We start from the raw sequence: 18,699 nt of genomic DNA on the forward strand, positions 1-18,699 counted from the left end.
AAAGACATTCAACCTGAACCTTGTAGACTTTGTCCTGCTCTTCATTTTTCTTCCCATCTTCACAAACAGAGACGGTACTCTTTTTTTCACCATAACTAGTTATTAGCCCAGTTTCATATGCGCAAGAGGATGAGGCTGTTTTTTCTTTAACAAGTGACTCTCCTCCAACAGTAGATAGTAAAAACTCTCAAGTTTGGAGTTAGCAATGTCAAGAACAACATTGGTGGCATTAAGAATTGAATTCAATAAATTACATAAATGAAATAAATCAAGTTAGAAAAGTATTGTATTGTTAGAACCCTTTCTTAGAGCTGAATAAAAAAAGCTTTGAAACTTTCAAAGTTTCAGTTATTATCGAGTTGGAGCTATTCAGAGAAGACTAAACTTAGGGAAAATGGTTGTTTCATCAACTTTTTGTGTTACATTCCTGCATCCATGCCAGAGATGCGGAAACAAGTTAGGAAAAGAAACACAGGAATTCATCACTATACTTAGTAGCAACATTGTTTTGATAATTTTCGCTCCTGGCAATCAGCAGATTGGCATCAGGTGACATAACCACAAATCAGAATTTATTGTAAAAATATAGCAATGATTTCTGTGCCTTCAAATGAGAGCTTAGGCAATATGCATGGCAAACATAATATTGCAATATTTCTACGCTTTTATGTCTATCTATAGCTACCTTTGCCACTTAGGATGCGGTTACATTAAATTTCATCCCAATTATTTTTTCTTGAAATTAGTAAGTACAGTGGAGCTCATATATAACAAAGTTCATGGCTCCCAGAACAACTTCGTTTTATCCGGAAATTCGTTAAAAGCGGACTCGGTGTAAAATTCGTGGAAAATTACACCGAAACAATCACAGACAAATTTTCAAAGATTCAATGCATGTGTATTCAGGTCAAGAATACATAATCATCATTCAAACTCTCTTGAAAAAAGCGTCGATCGATTTTTGAACCGTGAGCTGAGCAAAGTGGTTGGTTGAATCTCATTGACACATTTAAAATCCTGTTGGGAAACTTCCCTCAGAGCCAGAACACTGTTACAGTTATCAGAGTCTTTTCCTGTCCATCCAGAGCAGGTAGATGGGATGTCAGTTAGTAGACATTTCTTGTTCTTAAACTCACTTTTCGTCTCTGCTGAATATTCATATCCACTATCGCAGTCCTCCAACATCCTGGTGATAAGGCCACCATAGCAATATCTAGTAAATTTGACCTTTTTGACAACAATCATCTCCATGTCTCCATTGAAAATGTCTGCATTTCCAGTGATGAGGTCAATAGTATTATGTTTCACGGTATGGCATGAAATGCATAGAGGATTAATAAATCGTGGATAAATACATTTTAGAAGTCAGTTCAATTTTTTTCGGCAAATTACGCGGTCTTGTACTGACAGCGTGCACTCAGTACAAGTAGCTAAATGTAGCTAAATAGTACAAAGTAGCACTATCGCAGTCCTCCAACATCCTGGTAATAAGGCCACCATAGCAATATCTAGTAAATTTGACCTTTTTGACAACAATCATCTCCATGTCTCAATTGAAAATGTCTGCATTTCCAGTGATGAGGTCAATAGTATTATGTTTCACGGATTCTTTGTAACCTTTAAGCCAAAAAGGCCCCACGCAAGCTGTATCTAAGCAAGGTGAGGCTGTGAGTATGGCATGAAATGCATAGAGGATTAATAAATCGAGGATAAATACATTTTAGAAGTCAGTTCAATTTTTTTCGGCAAATTACGCAGTCTTGTACTGTCATCGTGCTCTCAGTACAAGTAGCTAAATGTTTACAAGGGAAAAAAACGATGTTTCTTTCTTTGTCCATACACACTGCACAAATCATTCCGTTTTCCGTTTTTTTTATTTCATTGTTTATTTTCGGTAACGGTTTGATTTCTTTTAAGCTTTCTAGTATATTTTCTCTCTACACTCACTACCAATATCTGTTTGTAGAAAATAGCAGTCTTTTGAGTGTCGCGCGTGTTCAATGATTGGTACGTCACAACGTTCGAATGCACCGAGATAAATCCCACACGAAAAGCAAATCACCACGTCCCGAAAATTTGCGTAAAAAAAGCCTGACGCAGCCATTTGCTCTGGTGTTTGATTGAGTGCGGGTAGCCACAACTTGAATGAATCCAACCGTTTTTTGTAGTCAACAAAGTCCGGATGAGCTGGTTTTTTGTGAGCACTCAAGTATTGGTGGATTTGAGCATCATCTTCGCCAGTCGGGTGTGTTCTGGAGGTCGTCTCTTCAGCCATATTACTCTTTTTTGTATCTTCCAAGAGGAGTGGGGCGTGTGGGTCTCCTTACTTGATTCGTCGAAGAATCAAGTCTTTTGTGGTGACTAGATTTCCTGCTATCCTGTTTAAATAAATTCAGGGGATCAGTATTTTTTTTTTAAATTTTTATTTCTAGCATAGCACCTATGTATATAATCGTACTCTGAAGTTGTTCGCGGTTTTGAATATTGCGCAATTTCATCGCGCATTAATTGTGATAAGGGGGCACAATATTTAAGTTCTTTTAGCGAACTCTTTAATTTGTTAAACCTTTCTCTTACTATATCATCTTCACCATCATCAGCATACATTTCGTATTCGTTCCAAATTCCATCGTTTTCTCCAGCCATACACAATAATGTATGTTTCATAATTGTTCTTGGACCCTATTTCTAGGAGAAAGGAAACCAGTCTGATTTGCTCCGTAGGTTACAAGAATTTCCTTGTAACACCTGTCGAGGCTTTCTTTAAGCGCTGCCGGAATTGGTTGGCACTTTATGATATGAGCCACCTCATCGTTTACAACAGCAGTATATCCACTCTCTTCCAAAAGGGCTTAAGCAAACTCTTCTGGTGATATTAGAGAAAGAGTCAGCAAATTTTGGATGGTTTTTGCCTCAATCTTGCATCGCTGGTACACTAAGTCCTGATACATTCTATTAATTTCAAAGCCAATGTGTCGCTCTATGTATACACATTTAGTATTCATATACAAGGAGAGATCGATGGCATTTATCCACTCTCTTCCATAAGGGCATGAGCATACTCTTCTGCTGATATTAGAGAAAGAGTCAGCAAATTTTGGATGGTTTTTGCCTCAATCTTGCATCGCTGGTACACTAAGTCCTGATACACTCTATTAATTTCAAAGCCAATGTGTTGCTCTATGTATACACATTTAGTATTCATATACAAGGAGAGATCGATGGAATTTATCCACTCTCTTCCATAAGGGCATAAGCAAACTCTTCTGGTGATATTAGAGAAAGAGTCAGCAAATTTTGGATGGTTTTTGCCTCAATCTTGCATCGCTGGTACACTAAGTCCTGATACATTCTATTAATTTCAAAGCCAATGTGTCGCTCTATGTATACACATTTAGTATTCATATACAAGGAGAGATCGATGGAATTTATCCACTCTCTTCCATAAGGGCATAAGCAAACTCTTCTGGTGATATTAGAGAAAGAGTCAGCAAATTTTGGATGGTTTTTGCCTCAATCTTGCATCGCTGGTACACTAAGTCCTGATACATTCTATTAATTTCAAAGCCAATGTGTCGCTCTATGTATACACATTTAGTATTCATATACAAGGAGAGATCGATGGCATTTATCCACTCTCTTCCATAAGGGCATAAGCAAACTCTTCTGGTGATATTAGAGAAAGAGTCAGCAAATTTTGGATGGTTTTTGCCTCAATCTTGCATCGCTGGTACACTAAGTCCTGATACATTCTATTAATTTCAAAGCCAATGTGTCGCTCTATGTATACACATTTAGTATTCATATACAAGGAGAGATCGATGGCATTTATCCACTCTCTTCCATAAGGGCATAAGCAAACTCTTCTGGTGATATTAGAGAAAGAGTCAGCAAATTTTGGATGGTTTTTGCCTCAATCTTGCATCGCTGGTACACTAAGTCCTGATACATTCTATTAATTTCAAAGCCAATGTGTCGCTCTATGTATACACATTTAGTATTCATATACAAGGAGAGATCGATGGCATTTATCCACTCTCTTCCATAAGGGCATAAGCAAACTCTTCTGGTGATATTAGAGAAAGAGTCAGCAAATTTTGGATGGTTTTTGCCTCAATCTTGCATCGCTGGTACACTAAGTCCTGATACATTCTATTAATTTCAAAGCCAATGTGTCGCTCTATGTATACACATTTAGTATTCATATACAAGGAGAGATCGATGGCATTTATCCACTCTCTTCCATAAGGGCATGAGCAAACTCTTCTGGTGATATTAGAGAAAGAGTCAGCAAATTTTGGATGGTTTTTGCCTCAATCTTGCATCGCTGGTACACTAAGTCCTGATACATTCTATTAATTTCAAAGCCAATGTGTCGCTCTATGTATACACATTTAGTATTCATATACAAGGAGAGATCGATGGCATTTATCCACTCTCTTCCATAAGGGCATAAGCAAACTCTTCTGGTGATATTAGAGAAAGAGTCAGCAAATTTTGGATGGTTTTTGCCTCAATCTTGCATCGCTGGTACACTAAGTCCTGATACATTCTATTAATTTCAAAGCCAATGTGTCGCTCTATGTATACACATTTAGTATTCATATACAAGGAGAGATCGATGGCATTTATCCACTCTCTTCCATAAGGGCATGAGCAAACTCTTCTGGTGATATTAGAGAAAGAGTCAGCAAATTTTGGATGGTTTTTGCCTCAATCTTGCATCGCTGGTACACTAAGTCCTGATACATTCTATTAATTTCAAAGCCAATGTGTCGCTCTATGTATACACATTTAGTATTCATATACAAGGAGAGATCGATGGCATTTATCCACTCTCTTCCATAAGGGCATAAGCAAACTCTTCTGGTGATATTAGAGAAAGAGTCAGCAAATTTTGGATGGTTTTTGCCTCAATCTTGCATCGCTGGTACACTAAGTCCTGATACATTCTATTAATTTCAAAGCCAATGTGTCGCTCTATGTATACACATTTAGTATTCATATACAAGGAGAGATCGATGGCATTTATCCACTCTCTTCCATAAGGGCATAAGCAAACTCTTCTGGTGATATTAGAGAAAGAGTCAGCAAATTTTGGATGGTTTTTGCCTCAATCTTGCATCGCTGGTACACTAAGTCCTGATACATTCTATTAATTTCAAAGCCAATGTGTCGCTCTATGTATACACATTTAGTATTCATATACAAGGAGAGATCGATGGCATTTATCCACTCTCTTCCATAAGGGCATGAGCAAACTCTTCTGGTGATATTAGAGAAAGAGTCAGCAAATTTTGGATGGTTTTTGCCTCAATCTTGCATCGCTGGTACACTAAGTCCTGATACATTCTATTAATTTCAAAGCCAATGTGTCGCTCTATGTATACACATTTAGTATTCATATACAAGGAGAGATCGATGGCATTTATCCACTCTCTTCCATAAGGGCATAAGCAAACTCTTCTGGTGATATTAGAGAAAGAGTCAGCAAATTTTGGATGGTTTTTGCCTCAATCTTGCATCGCTGGTACACTAAGTCCTGATACATTCTATTAATTTCAAAGCCAATGTGTCGCTCTATGTATACACATTTAGTATTCATATACAAGGAGAGATCGATGGCATTTATCCACTCTCTTCCATAAGGGCATGAGCAAACTCTTCTGGTGATATTAGAGAAAGAGTCAGCAAATTTTGGATGGTTTTTGCCTCAATCTTGCATCGCTGGTACACTAAGTCCTGATACATTCTATTAATTTCAAAGCCAATGTGTCGCTCTATGTATACACATTTAGTATTCATATACAAGGAGAGATCGATGGCATTTATCCACTCTCTTCCATAAGGGCATAAGCAAACTCTTCTGGTGATATCAGAGAAAGAGTCAGCAAATTTTGGATGGTTTTTGCCTCAATCTTGCATCGCTGGTACACTAAGTCCTGATACATTCTATTAATTTCAAAGCCAATGTGTCGCTCTATGTATACACATTTAGTATTCATATACAAGGAGAGATCGATGGCATTTATCCACTCTCTTCCATAAGGGCATGAGCAAATTCTTCTGGTGATATTAGAGAAAGAGTCAGCAAATTTTGGATGGTTTTTGCCTCAATCTTGCATCGCTGGTACACTAAGTCCTGATACATTCTATTAATTTCAAAGCCAATGTGTCGCTCTATGTATACACATTTAGTATTCATATACAAGGAGAGATCGATGGCATTTATCCACTCTCTTCCATAAGGGCATAAGCAAACTCTTCTGGTGATATTAGAGAAAGAGTCAGCAAATTTTGGATGGTTTTTGCCTCAATCTTGCATCGCTGGTACACTAAGTCCTGATACATTCTATTAATTTCAAAGCCAATGTGTCGCTCTATGTATACACATTTAGTATTCATATACAAGGAGAGATCGATGGCATTTATCCACTCTCTTCCATAAGGGCATAAGCAAACTCTTCTGGTGATATTAGAGAAAGAGTCAGCAAATTTTGGATGGTTTTTGCCTCAATCTTGCATCGCTGGTACACTAAGTCCTGATACATTCTATTAATTTCAAAGCCAATGTGTCGCTCTATGTATACACATTTAGTATTCATATACAAGGAGAGATCGATGGCATTTATCCACTCTCTTCCATAAGGGCATAAGCAAACTCTTCTGGTGATATTAGAGAAAGAGTCAGCAAATTTTGGATGGTTTTTGCCTCAATCTTGCATCGCTGGTACACTAAGTCCTGATACATTCTATTAATTTCAAAGCCAATGTGTCGCTCTATGTATACACATTTAGTATTCATATACAAGGAGAGATCGATGGCATTTATCCACTCTCTTCCATAAGGGCATGAGCAAACTCTTCTGGTGATATTAGAGAAAGAGTCAGCAAATTTTGGATGGTTTTTGCCTCAATCTTGCATCGCTGGTACACTAAGTCCTGATACATTCTATTAATTTCAAAGCCAATGTGTCGCTCTATGTATACACATTTAGTATTCATATACAAGGAGAGATCGATGGCATTTATCCACTCTCTTCCATAAGGGCATAAGCAAACTCTTCTGGTGATATTAGAGAAAGAGTCAGCAAATTTTGGATGGTTTTTGCCTCAATCTTGCATCGCTGGTACACTAAGTCCTGATACATTCTATTAATTTCAAAGCCAATGTGTCGCTCTATGTATACACATTTAGTATTCATATACAAGGAGAGATCGATGGCATTTATCCACTCTCTTCCATAAGGGCATGAGCAAACTCTTCTGGTGATATTAGAGAAAGAGTCAGCAAATTTTGGATGGTTTTTGCCTCAATCTTGCATCGCTGGTACACTAAGTCCTGATACATTCTATTAATTTCAAAGCCAATGTGTCGCTCTATGTATACACATTTAGTATTCATATACAAGGAGAGATCGATGGCATTTATCCACTCTCTTCCATAAGGGCATAAGCAAACTCTTCTGGTGATATTAGAGAAAGAGTCAGCAAATTTTGGATGGTTTTTGCCTCAATCTTGCATCGCTGGTACACTAAGTCCTGATACATTCTATTAATTTCAAAGCTAATGTGTCGCTCTATGTATACACATTTAGTATTCATATACAAGGAGAGATCGATGGCATTGCCCTTCAGGCCTTTAGACGATGGGAGGGGAGTTGGAGATGAAACCGACTCAGAAACGAACGCGAAAAGTTGGGGATGCTCCGTAGATCTTAAGCTCCGCAGATCTGGGAAAATCGTCGTATCTCGCTCTCGAGTCGCTGCGAGAGTGCCCTGGCCTCTGTTTTCGGGGGCCTCCACGACTCGTCCTCGCCTTCCTTGCGCCACTTTCGTCGGCCGACCCCCAAAGTTGGCACATTGGTCGATCCAGGTCAGGGAGAGGGATGCTGCGACATGGCGTTGCAACTTGTTGCGGCTTTTGTCTCAGACCAGGCAACGTAGCCCTTGGCTGTCTAGCTGATTTGGGGGCGCCACAAAGACGCCGTCACTCACTGGTCAGTCTTGGGTGACTCTTGCGGGCCCCGTACCTCTCTGGATAAATTTCTTCACCGTGGAGGATGCTGGCACGTTGTCGCGTATCTGGAATCGGATTACAAGAGAACAGAGCGAAAACGGGGACATCCAGGGGCCGGGCCACCGCCTCAATCCACCTCCTCATCCAGATCAGAGGAATCTAGGCGGAGAATGTCGTCGGACGCCGCATCGCGCGCGACGCCACCCGGCGGCACCCCGAAGAACGCCGACATCAGCCTCACCGCCGGCCCCATCTGACGGTATGGGAACGGAAAGGCGGCGGGAGGGCTGATAGGCCGGACGCCAGTTATTGGCGTGAACAGGGGCACTAGCAGTTTTGTTTGACTCGTTTTTTGATAGAAATCTTTTTGTTGAGTCGTGAGATCACTGCATGTCTATACCTAAGGGACCCAAATTTAATTTTCCGTTCATACTCAAAATGTAACTGTGAAAAAGCACTTGGATTTATTCCCAAAGGGTCACGCATCATAGAAGATGCTTCAAATTTGCCTACTTCTTTGTGAGAGCTGCAAAAGCCAAGCGAATGAAGAACTTCAACTAATCTTTTTGAAGAATATTGGGATTCAGGAACCTTATAGGAACCGCAGGAGAGAGAATACTCACTTTTGGGATGGAACAAAACTTTTCTTTTTGGATGGAACAAGAGACCACAAGGCAAATACAGCACTTACTTTAGCAACAACTTTAGGTTATAACAATTTAAACTCAAGAACTCCTCCCTCTTCAAGGCTCCATCAGCTGATGCCGATCGGGGCTTGGACATCCAGCCCGCCCTGAACCCCCTTAGGGGTTCAGACCAAGACAGACGTCCACCCCCTACCAGGCACCATCCTGAAGAGCCCAGAAAGGGAGGATATTAGAACCGAACTAGGGGGAGCAACCTAACTTATGTCTAAGATGGTCCCTCCTCCCGGGTTCAGTCGTGCTACAGCCCATAAATGTTCAGGCAACGTCAACTTAATTGCTTCGATCCTCTCCGATAGTGCAACGACGGACAGCGCCTCCAAGCTATTATTCCTTACGGGTTCTTCATGTCTTTCGTGTCGTGCTACAGCCCATTAATGTTCAGGCAAAGCTAACTTGATTGCTTCGATCCTCTCCAATAGAGCAACGACGGACAGCGCCTCCAAGCTATTATTCCTTACGGGTTCTTCATGTCTTTCGTGTCGTGCTACAGCCCATTAATGTTCAGGCAAAGCTAACTTGATTGCTTCGATCCTCTCCAATAGAGCAACGACGGACAGCGCCTCCAAGCTATTATTCCTTACGGGTTCTTCATGTCTTTCGTGTCGTGCTACAGCCCATTAATGTTCAGGCAACGTCAACTTAATTGCTTCGATCCTCTCCGATAGTGCAACGACGGACAGCGCCTCCAAGCTATTATTCCTTACGAGTTCTTCATGTCTTTCGTGCCGTGCTACAGCCCATTAATGTTCAGGCAAAGCTAACTTGATTGCTTCGATCCTCTCCAATAGAGCAACGACGGACAGCGCCTCCAAGCTATTATTCCTTACGGGTTCTTCATGTCTTTCGTGTCGTGCTACAGCCCATTAATGTTCAGGCAACGTCAACTTAATTGCTTCGATCCTCTCCGATAGTGCAACGACGGACAGCGCCTCCAAGCTATTATTCCTTACGAGTTCTTCATGTCTTTCGTGCCGTGCTACAGCCCATTAATGTTCAGGCAAAGCTAACTTGATTGCTTCGATCCTCTCCAATAGAGCAACGACGGACAGCGCCTCCAAGCTATTATTCCTTACGGGTTCTTCATGTCTTTCGTGTCGTGCTACAGCCCATTAATGTTCAGGCAACGTCAACTTAATTGCTTCGATCCTCTCCGATAGTGCAACGACGGACAGCGCCTCCAAGCTATTATTCCTTACGAGTTCTTCATGTCTTTCGTGTCGTGATACAGCCCATTAATGTTCAGGCAAAGCTAACTTGATTGCTTCGATCCTCTCCAATAGAGCAACGACGGACAGCGCCTCCAAGCTATTATTTCTTACGAGTTCTTCATGTCTTTCGTGTCGTGCTACAGCCCATTAATGTTCAGGCAAAGCTAACTTGATTGCTTCGATCCTCTCCGATAGAGCAACGACGGACAGCGCCTCCAAGCTATTATTCCTTACGGGTTCTTCATGTCGTTCGTGTTCTTCATTTCTTCTCGCTGCCACTCCTCCCTCTCTTCTCCGTGGTCTCACCCTCTGCGGAATCCGCCAATCTTGTACCCTCTCATCTTCCTCTTCTTCCTCCGTTTCCTCATTGTTTACTTCATTTCTGAAACGCTCTTCACTCTCTAGGCTAACCGACCCGGGAGTGACCAGCAGATGTTTTTGGGGGCGAAATTTCCACCAGTCAAGGTTTTTGATTTTGGAGTCCTTGACTACTCCAAACTACAAAGGGTGAACTCAAGAACGGAATTTCATAGAAAATTGGGGTTTAATATCATCAAACCTGGCCTGAAGGACTTTCTTTTAAGCACAACTTTCGTTTGGCTCCGGCCGCTTATCAGGTGCAGGGAGTTCCGAGGAAAGATTAACGAAAGGTCAAACAGAAATTAATTGTGGGGCCACTCAAATTTTATTTGCACATACACATAGGAAATCACAACACTAGAGTATAAGTAATTATAGTCCGTCACGACTGACGGCTAAGTTGGGTTTTACCCCTTACGATTCTGCGACACGATAGCAATAAGTTTTTAACACAAATCCGAAACTTTATAATAAAGCCCACTCGAAAAGGACGAAATCACCAACGAATCTCCGCAACACTCAAACCTCCGAACGACTGAATCGCACTTTCCTGAAAACCGGGTGAGACTGGGCCACTGCCTCTTACACTCACCCCTGCGCCCGAAAAAACACGACTGACTTCAGAAATGATGTTTAGACGCTACCCTGGGTCAGAGATGCCAGGGAAGCGTCGGTTCCCACGGGAAAATGTTCGGGAAAATTCTGAAGCAGCAAAAATTCAGACTCCAAACCACGCTTTCCAAGAATCGCCGGACAGACAGTGTCTTGGGCCGCAGCCAAATTCATCAGAGTCCCGCAAAATTCTCAGAGATTCTCTCCGGAACAGAGCGGGCCACTGACCGATTTGGCAGCTTGGCGTGTCTGCCGGAAACCGATGGAAACGTGGTTCTTGAGCAGTTTTCTCAAAACGCATGAAAATGCAAGGCAAGCGGCTGCAATGCATCCGCTTGACCTGCTCCGCCGACGTCCCACCTCCCATGTTTCCGCCGCTTGCGTGAGAAAATATTCGCGGCGCTGCTCGAGGAAAACTCTGAATCCCGAAGAAATTCAAAGCTTCTCCCGGGCCGCGCCGCGAAATAAGGGCTGAGGATTAGAGGCCCAAAGGCAAAATGACCGTTTCAAACGGAAGGGCGAAATAGAAAAGGCGACAAACAGACCGAAAGGCTAAAGCTAGTCGCGTCACGCGTCGGATGTACACGTAAGCGCCAGAGCCCCTGAGCCGCGTTTGCACGTAGAAGGGCTCGCGTTCCGGGGATTGCATTATCCCTCCGACTCTTCCGATTGTATAATCTCTAGCTTCGATAACCGACGAACATTACATAACTTCCGTCTAACGGTCACTTTATCAGTACTTCAATGTTTCAAAATTTGCACTGATAGTTTACATGATGTAACTGATTCATTCATAAATAATGCGAACTCACATAGTTGATCATTTGTTGTATGTATTGGCAATCGTACGTTACAAATGACCAAATTATTGCCTTTGCAACTCAAACTCTGGGATTCGCTCATCGCTATGTGAAATCGTCTATTTATGTCTACTAAAAGATACGGTTCCAGTTCCCATTTTATAAAGTAATTTGACGCATTCGTCATTGGCTGAGGGACGGGAATAACTTCATACATTTCGAAATTATCTCCAGAATCTGAGATAGGAAATAAAATATCTATAACGAGATTTTTCTTTATAAATTGAACTCTTGCTTTTGTTAGTGAGAAGTATTCGTATAGCGTGTTATCATTCGCTGGTATAATGATTTCTGAAGGTTTTCTTACGCTAGTTTTTATACTATTTAAAATGTTTAATAAAACATTCGGGGGAAATAAAAATGGAGATAATTTATTTTCAATAGCTGCTTGAATAGCTACATGAAAGTTAAAAAACGTATTTTGCATTTCTACGATGAAAAATATGAGTGAGGAAATTTGTAGCTCTAAAATATTTTCATGTCTCAATCTTTGGAATTTTTTTCGAAAAATTTTGGAAATTGTCATTAATTTCTTCCTGGAAACCATTATTAAAATGTGACAGGTTATAACTTAGTTCTTTAACGAGATTCAAAGCTCCTGTTAAGGTCTTCTCTGCGTTACCAATTCGAGATTTTTGGAATTTTTCATTGACCATTACAGGGTGTCTAGCGACCGGGAAAACCGGGAAAGTCAGGGAAAGTCAGGGAGATGAAATTGGTCCGGGAGAAGTCAGGGGAAGTCAGGGAAGAAAAATGCAGAACCGGGAGAGAAGCGAACTCCCGTCGAAGATCGCGATTTTTTGAATAACTTCACGGCGCTTCGATACTTAGCCGTGCAGCGCTCTCTCCTGGTCTGAGGTGCCATCTGAACCGTTAGTGCTGACGTAAATAAAGAGACTACATAGCGTAGTCTCTTTATTCTATGGTGCTGACTAGTGGTGCTCCCTCTCTCTATCGCTGTGTTGCGTCCGCGACGCCTCCTTTAGCGTCCGCGACACCTCTGGAAGTGCCCCCGACGCCTTTTGAAGCGTCCACGACGCCTTTAAAGCGTCCGCGACGCCTCCTTCAGCGTCTGCGACACCTTTGGGAGTGTCAGCGACGCCTGTGCAAGCGTCCGCGACAACTTTAAGGCGTCCGTGACGCCTCCTTAAGCGTCCACGACACCTCTGAAAGTGTCCGCGACGCCTTTTTAAAGCGTTCACGACGCCTTCCAAGCGTCCAGGACGCCTCTGGTAGTGTCCGCGACGACTTTTGAAGCGTCCATGACGCCTTACGCAACTTAAGGCGCGTCTGTCCGCGGCGTCCTGGACGCCGGCGGAAAATGCTGCTACCGAGTCGAGGGCGAGAGGACGCTCACATTTCGGAGCACGGCACCTTAGGAGCGGAATTTGTGGATTTTTTCCGCTCTGTCCGCTGTCAATTTCTCGAATTTTCGTTGATCGGACAGTATGCTTTGAGCCGCGAAAATGGCTGGAGGCGCTTTTTTTTTAGGAGGGTGTGGATTCGATCGACAAGAATCGACCGAAAAATAAAAACGTGAATCGATCGACACCGATTCGATGGACAAATTATTAAACAAGCGGTGTCGATTCGATCGACATGAATCGATCGGAAAAAACCGTGAATCGATCAGAAAAAAACGTGAATCGATCAGAAAAAAACGTGAATCGATCAGAAAAAAACGTGAATCGATCGGAAAAAAACGTGAATCGATCGGAAAAAAACGTGAATCGATCGACGAGAAATGATTGACAATTAATTAAAAAAAAAAACCGGTATCAAGTCAATCGACATGAATCGATCGAAAAACCAAAACGTGAACCGATCGACGTAATTCGATCGACTCACAGGTTTGTCGATCGATTCATGGCTTTTGTCGATCGATTCACGGCTTTCGTCGAACGATTCACGGATTTTGTCGATCAATTCACGGCTTTTGTGTTCGATTCGCGGGTTTGTCGAACTGAACACATTCGAAAATATGTAGGAAAAGCAGCGGACTGAGCGGAATTTGTCGGTGTCTCCGCTCCAATCTGTTGGCGACAGATCGGAGCGTCCTCCATCGGCGTTTTCCGCAGCGTCTCTCCGCCGCTAAGGTGCCGTCTCCGCGCAAAATCATTAGACAGGTTTATCGGCGTCTCTCCGCGGCGTCCAGGACGCCGCGGACAGACGCGCCTCAAGTTGCGTAGCTTAAAGCATCCGCGACACCTCTGGAAGTGTTCGCGACACCTGTGGAAGCGTCCACGACAACTTTAAGGCGTCCGCGACGCCTTCTTAAGCGTCCACGACACCTCTGGATGTGTCCGCGACGCCTGTGGAAGCGTCCGCGACAAGTTTTAGGCGTCCGCGACGCCTGTGGGAGTGTCCGCGACGCCTTTTGAAGTGTCCACGACGCCTCCTTTAGCGTCCGCGACGCCTCCTTTAGCGTCCGCGACACCTCCGGAAGTGAACTATTTCTTCCTCTATTTATTTAATTCCCGAAGTTGCAAATGTCTATAAAGTTTTTTGAAGTAAGCAAAGATCAAGTTGATGCAATATTGGAAGAAAGAAAAGAATCTTTTTTACGAGAGTCTCCGTTGACACCATGACACCCAAAGACCGCAGAAAGGTTTTATTCTTGAATTGTAATCCATCGCTTTGAAGGGTGGAAAACATCGTACAGACTGAAAGCAAATCTTGGTAAAAGGTCATGAAAAGTCAGGGAGAAAGAAAATTCAATAGGTCAGGGAAAACCTTGAAAGTCAGGGAGAATGAAAAGAAAAATTTGCTAGACACCCTGCATTATGCAAATTTTCATTTTCTGACTTACTTTCTTGATTTATTCAGAAAACAAAATGATTCAAAATTTTTAGGATTTTTTTTTTGCCAACACTGCGTCGGATTTGCTTAATCAACATACTTGGTCATTCATACTTTTCATAGTAGTACGAAAGCTCAAGGTCAACTTTACGTTCAATGTCATTTTTACGTTCAAGGTCAAAAAGAGTGCATGTCCGCTATTCGCCGCCATAAGATGACTACATGTGTAGCACGGGTGCTACGCCGGGTCTCATAGGAGCGTGCCTCACAGCTGCCTTTTGTATTTCCTGTTTATGATGATCATATTTTGTACCAATGATACAAATAAATAAATCTCTCCCACAGAGCACGAGCACAACCTCTAGTCATTGAAATTTGAAAAATGTGATCGGAGGCAGCGAATGAATATGAACAGTTCATATTTGCCGCCACCAAGCCTTCCATCTGTATGTATGTTTCATATGTCAATTTATTGTTATTGTATATGTATCATGTTTTCCTGTTGTGACAACTTCAGGGCTGTTCATAAATTACGTTTTGCTCCCCCGGGGGGGGGGGGAATCTCGCCATTTTGTTTGTACGTGTGAAAGAATTACGACCTACGTCACACAAGGGCTACGAATGGGAGTCGAAGAATCCGGCAAGCGTTACAAAGTTTATGAACAGCCTGTTTCTTTGTTTACTGTGTCATCTAACTGACTGCCATCGTAAATATTGTCATTATTTGAATGTATAATGTAAATAAATAATACGAAACTTTTATTACTACTTCTACTACTGCTAGCAAGTCATTCTTATAGCGCCTCTGTGCGCTCTGTGATACCCAACCGCCACTCATAGCGATCCTGCCAGAGCTCCTCCGGCAGATTGCATCCGCTCATTTCCTGCCTTATCCCCTCAATCCACGATTTTGATTATGGTTTCCATTTATTGAAAATAACAACGTTTTTCTGAAAGACCTCAAACAAAATAATCTGAATTTTGGCAGGTTCACAAATAGCTTGCACTTAGTAAATAAACTAAGTAAGAATTGTCGGTTGGAGCTCATCGTACGGGAAAACCCCTTTTTTTAAAACTGCCAAGCCAATATGCATCAGTCCGTAATTTGATGTAAGTGTCGGAAAATTCTGAGGCATATATTTATAACTTCCTGCTAAAGTATTTTTAGAGGAAATTTGGCAACATTCGAATACTCACACGGCGCACAATGGATCGAGTCCGTAGGAGAGGTCGGACAAAATTTGGAAACTTTAAACGCTTATAACTCTGTTTATACAAAATATTGAGGTTCTGGAAGTGGTTTCATTGGTTTTCTCGTACAATTTTCTTCTCAAGACACTCCTTGTTTAATATGTGACGAAATAAACATCAATATTTACAGTTTTAGTCAAAAATGTTTTGTCCGACCTCTCTAATTTACTCGATCTGTGCGGCGCGTTTCCTTAGCACGGCCGTTTTGACATATTATGCCAGAATCTCATTGTTGAAGAAGAAACAATTTCAAATGAGAATCTGCTTGTTACCACGATATAGTTCATAGTTTATTCTGAAGCGGCGGAACATAAAAAAAACGCCTTCAATAAATTGAATAGGCACACCGAGCTCCTAGGAGTTCGAATAGTGGTATCACGCCCAACAGCACATTTCTTCACAGTGCACACTCGTATCGTAAACCGTGTGGTTATTTGGGTGACATTTTTGGCAGTTAAAAATTATTGATTAATTACCTAATTTGAAAATTTTTCCTTGACTTATCCAGATCAAATCATGAGTACAATTTTCCGTAAAGTTCACGACCGAAAAAAGAAGGTTACTTTTCCGAGAAATGTCGAATTTCTTTTTCGTAGCATGCAGATGTAATTCGAGGCACACCTCTTGCCTTAGTTTCGCTCTAAGGAAGAACGGCGTATGCGCCTTCAGCCGTTGCCAAATTTCCTTCGACAAAACGTACGTTTACAGAAAAATTTGGAAATATCCGTCTTCCGATTTCTCAGGACAATTCGTTCGTAATTTGATGCAAAGAGTCTTGATATTCCGTGGAAAAATCATCATTACCTTCTTCAAAATTAAATATTTCTAGAGAGGAACTATGGCAACGACCGAATGCACTTACGACGTTTTTCCTTAGCAAGGCAGTTTAGTTCATCAACACATTGTTCGGAGGTGGTTTTTTCTGTTTTTTTTTTTTTTTTTTTTTTTTTTTTTTTTTTTTTTTTTAAAGAAGAAATGATAAGTTTTTCTTAGATAACGGACCTTCAAAACATGTATATTTAACAAAATTACGTCCAAACACGTATCACAACTTTCAAACATGCTAGCCCACAAAGGCAGGTACATCTGAACCATTATGATCTTTTTGTTCGTCTTTAAGATAAAACGCTGTATAGTATTCAGAAGGTCTCTTGAACTTGGGAGTATCCAAAAACCTCATCTCCAAGTTAACCGGAATTTGTTCTTGTTCAAAGACGATTAATTTGTTCAACCCTGGTGGCGCCTTCAGGTAACACCCTGGAACGTACAGAGTAACTTGTGGTCCAGCTTTGGGCCAGTAACGTCCTAAGTTGAATCCATTTAGGAAGACGATCCCCTGCAAAATTACCGAGCATTTATTATCAGATCATAATGGTGCAAAATTTATAATGGATCGCAAAGTAGCCATCTGCAAATATCACAAGTTGTGACTGCCTAAGGTCTTCTCAGAAACTCTTCCTTTTCATTTCACTTTATTTGATGCATTACAAAGTATGTATATGACCCCATAGAGAGAGAAAAGGAGGTGTTTGCATTTCGGGCATCTTGGAATTTTTTTTGATGACGTAGGTCGGTACAGCGACGTTTATCATCGATTTTCTTGGAAATGGTGTAATTTATGGAAAAAGGTCATTGTATAGAAAGTGCTTGAAATTATATCATGAGTTGATTTAAGAAAAAAAATCGGACATTATGGTCGACCGTTTTTCGTATTTCGAATTCCGAATTTCGCTGGCCAGGTTGTACCGACCTACGTCACAGGGTAAACAAACCTCAAGATGCAAACACCTCCTTTTTTTTCTCTATGATATGACCCAGGTTCGTCTAATTTACGAGATAAAGTTAGAATTCTACTATTTATAAAATGTAAATGTCCATTTTTTGTCACGGTTCGTTCTGAAGATTTCTCGGACCGATTTTATAGATTTTTGGGACTATCGATGAGTGACAGTGCCTATACATGAGCCCGCAAATATGACCCTGATTTTTTTCATTTTATGAGTCAAAGTTGTAAATGGGTCTGTTGCGTGCGAGAGATACAACCGAATAAATATATTCTTTGAGAGTGAAATCGCACGAATATCACGTCAAAAAAGTCTGAAATCCATTCCTTCTGCAGTAGGAAGAATAAATATATTCTTTGAGGGTGAAATCGCACGAATATTACGTTGGGCACGTCAAAAAAGTCCGAAATCCATTCCTTCTGCGGTAGGAAGAATAAATATATTCTTTGAGGGTGAAATCGCACGAATATCACGTTGGGCACGTCAAAAAAGTCTGAAATCCATTCCTTCTGCAATCTGCGTAGTTGTTAACACGCTTGCTCAAGTTCCCCGTGTCTGGGGGCAGATCCCCTCACTGGCAGTCACCGCCGACCAGGTTTGCATAGGCAAAAGAGTAAAAAAAATAACTTAACTAAACAAACAATGTCACCAACTTTTTCTATTGTATGATTTCAATCGTTTTTAAGCGTTACTTTCCCTTTTCTTTCTTTATTTTGCAAAAACATTAGCTTTGAATCAAATAAAATCTGACGCAAAGAGAGTTTATCACGGTTCGCGACATTGTTTGTTTATTTGGACTACATTTTGCAATAAGGAACTATAAATTCCGGCCCGGTTTAAAAACAACGTATGTGCCATTAGTTTCCTATGCACATAAGTGTTTTTTCAGATGAGCCAGAATTGATGGCTCCAAATTGCAAAATACAGTCCATTTAGGGTAGGTCTCTCTCCGGGCAAACCTGACTGCCGACCACCAAAAAAAATTGCCCGCATACGCGGCAAAGAAAAAGCGTGTTATTAATTGGACTGCATTTTGCAATTTGGACCTATAAATTCTGGCTCCTCTGAAAAAACTTTTGTGTGCATAGGGAAAGTAAC

General features: G+C 41.4%; 2 protein-coding genes across 4 annotated transcripts in view; one reads left to right on the forward strand and one right to left on the reverse strand.

The window, feature by feature from the left end:
- Positions 1-18,699, forward strand: part of Polr1C (RNA polymerase I and III subunit C) — a 54,786-nt gene that overhangs the window by 12,768 nt on the left and 23,319 nt on the right. The window contains exon 10 of one of the 2 annotated variants that reach the window (XM_072303607.1): positions 14,912-15,340. The exons of the other annotated variant lie outside the window; for it this stretch is intronic. The gene's annotated coding sequence lies outside the window, so the exon portion shown is untranslated. Of the gene's footprint in view, positions 1-14,911; positions 15,341-18,699 lie in introns of those variants that run through there. 2 annotated transcript variants of the gene reach the window in all.
- Positions 16,817-18,699, reverse strand: part of LOC109043257 (beta-galactosidase) — a 34,258-nt gene continuing 32,375 nt past the window's right edge. For both annotated transcript variants that reach the window (XM_072303606.1, XM_019060401.2), the window contains one exon: positions 16,817-17,153. In XM_072303606.1, the coding sequence (XP_072159707.1) occupies positions 16,881-17,153 (273 nt within the window). In that variant the 3' untranslated portion in view covers positions 16,817-16,880. The remainder of the gene's footprint in view (positions 17,154-18,699) is intronic.

Source organism: Bemisia tabaci, chromosome 8, assembly GCF_918797505.1.
Source record: "Bemisia tabaci chromosome 8, PGI_BMITA_v3".
In the NCBI taxonomy this organism is placed as follows: Eukaryota; Metazoa; Arthropoda; class Insecta; order Hemiptera; family Aleyrodidae; genus Bemisia; species Bemisia tabaci.